The 10,063-nt window shown below is 35.2% G+C and overlaps 1 protein-coding gene across 1 annotated transcript; it reads left to right on the top strand.

Annotated features, from left to right (window-relative positions):
• The first annotated feature begins 389 nt into the window (after window positions 1-389).
• LOC121982469 (V-type proton ATPase catalytic subunit A-like) lies at window positions 390-9,142 on the top strand. The gene is made up of 20 exons (XM_042535549.1): window positions 390-588; window positions 3,170-3,296; window positions 3,416-3,471; window positions 3,561-3,617; window positions 3,948-4,059; window positions 4,171-4,208; window positions 4,297-4,398; window positions 4,502-4,558; window positions 4,639-4,710; window positions 4,845-4,946; window positions 5,017-5,079; window positions 5,153-5,285; window positions 6,592-6,698; window positions 7,242-7,436; window positions 7,531-7,617; window positions 7,742-7,846; window positions 8,063-8,160; window positions 8,250-8,328; window positions 8,560-8,648; window positions 8,719-9,142. The coding sequence occupies exons 1-20, from the start codon at window positions 517-519 to the stop codon at window positions 8,831-8,833; spliced, it is 1,866 nt and encodes a 621-aa protein (XP_042391483.1). The 5' UTR covers window positions 390-516; the 3' UTR covers window positions 8,834-9,142.
• The last annotated feature ends 921 nt before the right edge of the window (window positions 9,143-10,063 follow it).

Below are 10,063 nucleotides of genomic sequence, written 5' to 3'. Positions count from 1 at the left end.
GTCTGTGCAGGAAAAATCATATCTTCTATCTCCGTGAATGCCGATAGCCGCGGCGAACCTTAATTTCTACTTTCCTTTTTTCAAAAATAAAATAAATACTCTCTGAAATATAAATTTACATGATTTAAAAATAATTAAACCACAAAAACAAATATTCGACACAAAATTTAACTTCAAATCGGATCGGATGATATTATCGGATCTTCTCCGCCAGCCCTGTTTCAGAGCCAGGCCTCGAGCGCGCTTGTTATTCATCCCCCATTCTTTACTCAAGAATCTATCTTCACTGCTTTATTAGTGGGTCCCACCTGATCAAAGCCAATCACAAAACGGGTAATATTCTACTCAGTTTCCGTCCATAAACTGCCAGTGTTGGGGTCTGTCATCTGGGGCACGTCCGGTGTTTTAGGTCTTCTCTCTCTTTTCTCAAGCTCGGTCTGTCTGTCTGTCTCAGTTCGCATCGCCATCTCCAGATCTGATTCCTCTCTCGATTCGCACTTCATCGATTCCGCCGTGATGGCTTACGGCGATCGCCTGACCACGTTCGAGGACTCCGAGAAGGAGAGCGAGTATGGATACGTCCGAAAGGTGATCGATTTGTGGCATCGCTCGAGTTCACTTCCTTTAAAAAGTTGTGTGTGATTCTACCGAGTCTGGTCTCTGCATCTTTTCGGGGTTTCTTTTGCTTTTGCTTTTTGGTTTTTTCCCTTTTCTTTTGATTCTTAGATTTTTTTTAGTCGATTTTCTATGCCGTAGTACATAGGATGGACTAGGAGTTGGATAGTAGTCTTTGCCATAAATCTTAATGCACAGATTGATCGTTTTCCTAGTTGGAGCTTTCGCGATAGGATATGATATGGCACGGACAGGGAGTCAGATAGTAGTCCTTGTTAAGAATCTAAATGCACAGATTGATCCTTTTCCTAATAGTTGGAGCTTTTGTGATAGGATATGGTCTGGATAGAAGAGGGATCAGATAGTAGTCCTTGTTAAGAATTTATGCACAGATTAATCCTTCCCCCAGTGGTTGGAGTTTTCGTGAATCATGATAAGTTTTCAACCAATAAGTTTGGCGCATACGATACACAAGGCCCTGTGTACAAATCGTACTTGTTTCTGCAATATATACTTGTCAATTTACATGTTAGGTTTGGGCCAAAATTGCTCTAGTCTGGTGTGCTCATCCACATGTGAAGAGGGAATGGCTAATCCATTTGAAAATTCAGACCAAGATTAGGAAATAGATCACAACTAAGTTCCCTTAGCTGGCTTTGTAGAAGCAGAATTGGAGGTAGGGTAAGCCTCAGGATAGTTAGAATGGAATAGCAAACATGGTTCAGTTTTTATAGAGAGTTAGGACATCATTGAGGACAATATGACGTGAGCAGACAATTAGGAATTCTGAGCCACCCATAACAAGGAAGTAAAAAAAATCCTAATAGCTTGAATTTCCAAGATAAATGATCTACCCATATTCTAATTGAAAGGTGACTATTATTACACTCAAATATGAAACCTAATTTAAGATGTGATATAAAAGTCTAGAGATGAAAATCTGAGATTTACATCAGGGAATATTGTTGTCAAAAATCAAAATCATCAGATATTGATGCATATTGCTTGAGTTGGCTAAGTATCTGCATTGAATGATCCAATCTTGCTTGAAAAATCAGGCTTCTTATAAAAAAGTTTGAAAAAGGTAAATTCAAAGAAATTAGCTAGAAACGAGTTAGATTTTACTAGAAATTGAATGTAGCTAACTAAACGGTATCAATTGTCAAATTAGGTGAATTTTGGATATCTAAACTGATTGAGCAGATTTCTCAGTGATACTAGCTTTAATTCTGGCAAGCTCATGGAGGAGAGAGAGACAACTTCTCACTGATCCGTTGCTGCTTTAAAGTGCTCAGTCTTGTTACAACTCAAGATTGACCATAAAATTGCTGATCACTAATTCAACCTTATTGCCACTACTGCTAGTATCAGCACCTCGCCAATGTCTTTTTCCTTTGTCTCACCGTATGATCAAGAGTGTTTATTGTTGATTGATCAATACCTAATAGCCTCTGTTGAGCCTAAAACTCTCCTTTAGATAGAAACTAAGATTTAGATGTATCCCTGCAATTTTGGGTATCCAACAATAATACAAATTCATTAAAATAATATGTTAATATTCTAGTGTTAGTTAGTAATCTATACTAATAAATATGTTTATACGATTGATTATACTATTTATTATTTTTGTATTAATAAATATGATTTTTTATTTATTAATAATCTAATAGATATGAACATAGTTTTAAGAATATGATTCGATCAAGTGTTGATCTGATTTTGGTAATTCTATTATGTATCATTCATATCATGTATTATGTTATTAAGTATTGCTTTATGTTATTTTTCTCTATAAGAGTGAAATAGAATATCAGTTCAGGTGTAGTGATCATATGCATATAATGCCTTGGTCAAGTAAATGGTTGGTTATATTTGATTCTACATCTGAATTTGTGTCTGTCACTACAATCACATTTGTTTTGGCAAATACATTGCTCAAGGCTGAGATGAAACTGAAATCTCTAGTAAATATTGATCAGCTCTATGGCGTTGAAATCTTTCCTATGGTTTGTCAATATGGATAGCACTTTTGTCAACCACAGGGAATACTCAAGTCTTACTCAATGTGTAAGTGGAGCTGTTATACTTCAATCTGATATGTTTCTACTTCTAATTTAATCATCGACGCTTTTCATTCTTTTAAAAATTGTTTTCAAGTTTTGGATGACTGGATGTAGGTGAATGATACTTCCATTGCATAATCTCCAAGTCCAGTCTTGTTGAAACTCCAAATATTCATTTGAGTTGTATACCAAAGCTAAGTTCATGTTTCATCCAAACGAGGAATCTTGGTCCATCTTCCAAACTAGCCTATTGTCAAGACTAATTGTAACTGGGTTTACCTACTTGATTTTTTTTAAACTGAAATTAATATCTTCACCTGGATATCTCATATTTGCTCATCCACTTGTTTACTGTTAGTGATATGTTCTTCTATATTTCAGAGGAGGTCTTAAATGGATGTCTGTCTGTGGTTTTCTTCTGAAACAAGTGAAATCATAGAGAACTAGGGATGGATTTTTTTTTTTGTCTTCTCACATATGTAAAATTTCAGGTTTCTGGGCCAGTTGTTGTGGCTGATGGCATGGGTGGTGCTGCCATGTATGAACTTGTTCGTGTTGGTCATGATAATCTTATTGGGGAGATTATTCGTTTGGAGGGTGATTCAGCTACTATCCAGGGTATTTATTTATTTATTTATTTATATTCAACTTTCTATTCCCTTTGCCTCTTTCATATAATATTCTGTTTCATCGGATATAGTAGATGTTATCTCTCTCTTATTGATATTGAATTTCAGTTTATGAAGAAACTGCTGGTTTGATGGTCAATGACCCTGTTTTGCGTACTAGAAAGGTGATGAGTCTTTTTTTTTTTTTTTTTGACTATTAAGAATGTGTACGAATATTCTTTGAGTTTACCTCTGGGTTATTTCTATCTTGCAGCCTCTCTCAGTCGAGTTAGGACCTGGAATCTTGGGAAACATTTTTGATGGAATTCAGGTTGTAGAATGGATAAAACTTTCAGTACTGTTGCTTGCAGTGATTTGTCTATACACTTAAAGATGCATTTTGTCCATTATCTAACTGTGGCTGGATATGACAAGTGTTGTCTGATTGCCACTTATATTTCCCAGTTGTTCAATTAAATTTCATAAGCATCATTTGATAGTTGCCTCTATTTTCTTAGAGGTTTCAAATTTGTGGTGATTTTCTATTCTTACATATGAAAAGATTCAGGTTCTTGGTTACCATATTGATTCATAGAGCTCTGTCATTATCATGTGTGTGTACTTTTTCCCTAATATACTTTATGTTCCTTCCTAATTACAGAGGCCACTAAAGACTATTGCTATAAAATCTGGTGATGTCTATATCCCTCGAGGTGTTTCTGTCCCTGCCTTGGACAAAGATATGTTGTGGGAATTTGAGCCTGGGAAATTAGGTAGTTAGATGGAAACCAATAATCCGCCCATGTCAAAAATTGCTTTGTTTATCATCTTATTTCAAGTATCTTGGTTGTTTTTAGCTTGATCTGTTATTCCTCTTCTTTCAGGTGTTGGAGATAATCTGACTGGAGGAGACTTATATGCAGTAAGTTACCGGCAATTTGGACAAATTGACTAGCTATTTGTGTGTTTTTTTAGATTCTCAGTCTCCTAATGTTCACTATAACATGCAGACTGTCTTTGAGAATACACTAATGAAGCATCATGTTGCTCTTCCTCCTGGTTCGATGGGAAAAATAAATTATATTGCCCCAGCTGGTCAATACAATCTGAATGTTAGTGACCATGAATTTGTCTACATATGCCTGTTCATTTATCAATCAACTTATGTTACTTCTTCTGTTGTATTCTTTCTTCTAATTACCACCGTACATACAGGATATAGTTCTGGAGCTGGAGTTTCAGGGAGTTAACAAGAAATTCACTATGCTCCAGGTTAATAACACTTTAATTTTTGTTCCAATCTCTGTTTTCCTGAAAGCAGAATTTTTTTTTCTTACTTTTTTCTTCTGTAGACTTGGCCTGTACGTACTCCAAGGCCAGTTTCAGCAAAGCTTGCCGCCGATACTCCTCTATTAACTGGACAGGTAACATATCAACCCATGAAGAGCTTATTGCTTCCTCTATGGATTATGTTATGCTTTTATTTAGTATGTTGTTACCACAATGGATTGTTCTATCTTTCTTGTACCTATCACGCTAAGTTGTGTTTTTTTCCCAGCGTGTACTAGATGCTCTCTTTCCTTCTGTTCTTGGAGGCACCTGTGCTATACCTGGTGCCTTTGGTTGTGGAAAAACAGTCATCAGCCAGGCACTCTCAAAGGTAATTATGTTTGAAACAGTAATTTGTTTCTCTTATGTAATTTTGATCTCATATTTATCAACTTCTGCAGTACTCTAATTCTGACACAGTGGTTTATGTTGGATGTGGAGAGAGAGGGAATGAAATGGCTGAGGTTTGTTACCGATGTCCTTGTACTATACTTGATATCATAATATTTACCTGACTCCACATACAACAATCTCCAGGTGCTTATGGATTTCCCACAACTGACAATGACTTTACCAGATGGTCGTGAAGAGTCTGTGATGAAGAGGACAACACTTGTAGCAAACACTTCCAACATGCCTGTGGCTGCTCGTGAAGCCTCCATATATACAGGTAATATAAGATATTCAAAATTCAATTTGGCTAAGATTAAGATGCCCCTCAATTTGTCTGTTGCCTATGCAGCTGTTTATTATGCTCTTCCTCATCTCAAGAACTGAATCTGTTTATCACCTTATTCATATGTGATAAGTAATCAACATTGCCAATTGTCTTTGAATGGTCTAAAATTTCCACTAGATAGATCACATGGAAAGAGATTAGAATCTAGAAGTATATACTGTTATATGGTGAATATAACTATTTAGAATTTTCTAGTATTTGGTGGACTTATAGTAAAAGAAATGAAATTGAAGATGTCAATAACTGTTTGGAAGTCAATTGTGGTAGATTATTAGTTCTACATGAGGATATCAGACCTTTTTAATAGTTATAGTATTTCCTTATTCCATCTTTTAGTTGCCATATATACATTCTAGTCAGGAACTTGGTCTTCTTGAGAATCTGCCTAAACATAGTTAGGTTGACTGAATGCATCTTGAGTTGAAATCAAATATTCTTCTTATCATTATTCTCAAGTGAACTTACTGGAACTGAAATATGCTGAACATAATAGCATTAATCCTGACTCAAGTAGATCATTGTTATCATCAATATTCTGACTGCCATAATTGTATAGATTTTATCTGAAATAGGAATCTGTACTCCACTTGCACAATAAAAACTAATATTTTTTCCTTCAAGGCGAATCTCATGTGGATTCATTCTTTTGATCCCGAAGTGTATTTTTCTAGAGTTCTAGCAGTGAGTTTCCCCTGATACATTAGGGCTCAAACTTCTTTTGCTTCTCATTTGTATAAAATTGTCACAGTTCACTTAGATGATACAACTAATCTGTTAACTTGATAGAATCAATCACTGTCTCATAATCTTTTAAGCCCAAGTTATTGTTAGTTCATGCATTTAAGTTCCTTAATCCCCTTCATTAGCATACAACTCATTAAATGTGATTAATCTGGGTATCACAATAACCACACAACTCATTAAATGTGACTATCTGGGTATCACAATCAACCCTAGGTAAGGGTTAATGTCTCTATCAATGCCTAAGGGTCATCCTTAATTGATGATATGTGTCCAGTGGTAGTTCTGCCATCACACAGGCAAACCTTCCAACATGTCACCGTGCTTATGATTAGTAACTTGATGATGAAAAATAATATTAAAAAATATTCTTTCTATCTCTTATATTGTGAAAAATCAAAATGGATTCTATAATTTTGCACCATGCATGTTGCCTTCTGTTGGCAAGTTTTTTCAGCTATTCTAAGGTAATGTGTACCAACCTGGAATTCCTCAGGCATCACAATAGCAGAATATTTCCGAGATATGGGCTACAATGTTAGTATGATGGCTGATTCTACTTCCCGTTGGGCAGAAGCTTTGCGTGAGATTTCAGGACGACTGGTAATTTTTCTTTATTTCCTTGTACATAAATTATTTAAGCTTTTTGTAATTACCTTAAAGGTTCTCATTACTGGGATAGAAGATATGAGGGAAAGGAAGAAAAGGATTACAAAATTACATAGGGAGCTTCAGCATTTATTGACATTATTTTGACACCTTTCCTCCTTTCCGATGTTTCTTCCATCCAAGTAATTGGACCCTAATGGAAACTTTACAGTATGGAAATTTACCCAATCTTAGCCTTAACAATTATTAATAGGAAATTATTCTAGAATCTGAACTTATTATCCCTCCATTTTTACATTAAAGTAAAACTTTTGGATCACAACTACCTTTCTTCCAAATTTATTGTGTGTTATGATTAACAAATACAAAAAAACTGGTTAAGGCAACTGATGCATAGCAACAGATGTTTGTTGTTTTAAAACAGAGGAGATTGAGTCCAAATGCCAATGTGCTCTCTCTTGTGAAAACCACTGTTCCGAAATTGATTTCTACTTGTAATACGTTTCCTATTTAATTTTCTAACCTCTTCTTTCTCAGGCTGAAATGCCAGCTGACAGTGGTTATCCTGCCTATCTTGCTGCACGATTAGCTTCCTTCTATGAACGTGCTGGTAAAGTGAAATGTCTGGGTGGGCCAGACCGAACTGGAAGTGTCACAATTGTTGGTGCTGTTTCCCCTCCAGGAGGTGACTTCTCCGATCCAGTTACGTCTGCTACCCTTGGTATTGTTCAGGTATGAAAGTTTTTTATTTTCATGTTTTCCATTGACATTGAGTACCTATTATCCTTCCAAGTACCATTGATGCCATGCTCTTTATTCTATCCAGGTCTTTTGGGGTCTTGATAAGAAACTTGCCCAGAGGAAGCATTTTCCATCAGTGAATTGGCTTATTTCATATTCCAAGTACTCAAAGGTTCGTCTCTTACTGTTAGAGTTTTGAAAATTACTAGACTTGAAGTTTCTTTATGTAATGCAAATGTGACAAAAATTCTGTTGAAGCAATATCAAGACACCCCAATTCCTCACTTGTATTGCAGGCCTTGGAGTCTTTCTATGAGAAATTTGATCAAGATTTTATCGACATTAGGACCAAGGCTCGAGAGGTGCTACAGAGAGAAGATGATCTCAATGAAATTGTGCAGGTAATTCTTTTCAGCATATATCAACGACTCAAAATGATGTATTTGTGGAACTTTTTACATAGTTGTGGAATTTGATTGAATGCCTGACATTTTTAAGCCTCTATTGATTTATGGAGCTGCTTTTTTTTACTAATCTGCGTAACATAATACATTCTGCCACAAATAGACCAGCATATGGAAAAAGTTATTTTGATTTTTTGGCTTCTGGTGCTGCAGCTAGTTGGTAAAGATGCATTAGCAGAAACTGACAAGATTACGTTGGAGACTGCAAAGCTTCTGCGTGAAGATTATCTCGCCCAGAATGCATTTACTCCGTAAGTTGTATTTGACATAATCAGTTGAGATATGACAAATTTTGTTTTTTCTTTACCTCAAGCTAACCAATCCCCAACTTCTGCAATAGATATGACAAATTTTGCCCCTTCTACAAATCAGTTTGGATGATGCGTAACATTATCCATTTTAATACTCTGGCAAACCAGGTAGTCCCCTACCCTATTCTACTATTTTTAATAATTCATGGCAAACTGATTTCGTTGTCTTGCATTCTTATTTGAGACTAAACTAAGTTGTCACTTGATATTCAATTTAAGTTGTGTGATGATCATCCATTTGCCTTTTTTTCCCGCAATTTCACTGGCATTACAAGAGTTTCAATGGCAGAAGTTCACGTTTTAGATTCCCTGAAGCTTTGTTTTTCATTAAATTTTCAGGCGGTGGAGAGAGGAGCAGGTTCTGATGGCCAAAAAATCACTTACACTGTCATCAAGCATCGGTTGGGCGACCTTTTCTATCGACTAGTGTAAGTGGTAAACTTTCACACAAGTTTCCAGATCTTAGCAATTGAAGGCCCAACTATGTTTTTGCCTTAGGTCCCAAAAATTTGAAGATCCTGCCGAAGGTGAGGAAGCTCTTGTGGCAAAATTCAACAAACTGTACGATGATCTTAGCATTGGATTCCGCAACCTCGAAGACGAAATGCGATGATCATCTCCCGGACAGTCAAGGGGAGGCGGAAATAACTCCAACTGCGCTGCTGCTCCTGTTCATCTTTTCAGAATTTTCGCATGTTCGTGAGCATGCTATTTCTGTCAATACCTACAAAATTGTGTTAATTCACAAAGGATGAAACCCTAATTTCTTGAGGCACTGTAATAAATCAAACACCATGGTGTTGCTGTTTTTGCCATAAATAGTTCGTTTCAGTGCATTGGAGCCTTAAATTTATGCAAGGATGTACAATAAACTTGTGTATTGCTTCTGGTAATGAATTTTTATTTATTTATTCTATCATTATTATTCGGTTTTCTCAATGAGCTGGGCCAATCTTTGATGGCTAATTAATCCTGTATTTAATTAGAATATTATTTTTTTTAATGACTATATTATTAGTTACTGAAAACAATAGGTGGTTGAGAGTCCATTTAAAATTAACGGTAAATTGTCCAAAAATTCCCACCCTCATTATATATCAATATATTAAATCTGTAAATATCATAATTTTTTACTTCAGTAAATAAAGTAGAGATTATCCGGGTGCAATTGTTAACATGTATGATATCAACTGTCGACCTAGTAAATTTATCATATTCATATAATTAATTTATGATTAGAATTATAAATGAATTAAGCGTTCGTGAATAAATTTGGTGTTCAGCTTGGTAAGAGTTTATTAAGCAAACTTGAACAACTCGTTAAACTAAACAAATAAGCTTGAACACATATATATTCAGCTCACGAACAATGTTTATAAATCATATTCATTAATAAAATTCTTTTCAATATATTAAATAAATAATAAAATAAAATAGAATAAACAAATAAATTTAAATTATCAAATTTAATAATCAATCAAACAACTAAAAGTTTTAAACAATCAAACAAGCTTGAATTTAGAACTCGATAATATCTAAACGAACTAAGCTCAAATCAAGCTCGAACCAAACTTGAATTGAGAGTTTGATAACATCTAAACAAATAAAACTTAAGCCAAACTTCAAACAATCTCAAGCTCATAAAAAAAAATCAAGCCAAGATTAAATAATCATTTCAAAAGCTTGGTTCGTTTTAAGCTCGACTTGATTCAGCTTGGTTACCTTATCAAATAAATTTGAACAATTTAAAGCTCGACTCAGCTCGGTTCGGCTCGGCTCGGCTCGGCTCGACTCGACTTGTTAACGGTCTTATTTATCATATTCATATAATTAACTAATCGAT

The sequence above is a fragment of the Zingiber officinale genome, chromosome 5A (genome assembly GCF_018446385.1).
Source record: "Zingiber officinale cultivar Zhangliang chromosome 5A, Zo_v1.1, whole genome shotgun sequence".
In the NCBI taxonomy this organism is placed as follows: Eukaryota; Viridiplantae; Streptophyta; class Magnoliopsida; order Zingiberales; family Zingiberaceae; genus Zingiber; species Zingiber officinale.
The sequence above is the reverse complement of the archived record's forward strand: the minus strand, read 5'-3'. Positions and strand labels throughout refer to the sequence as shown.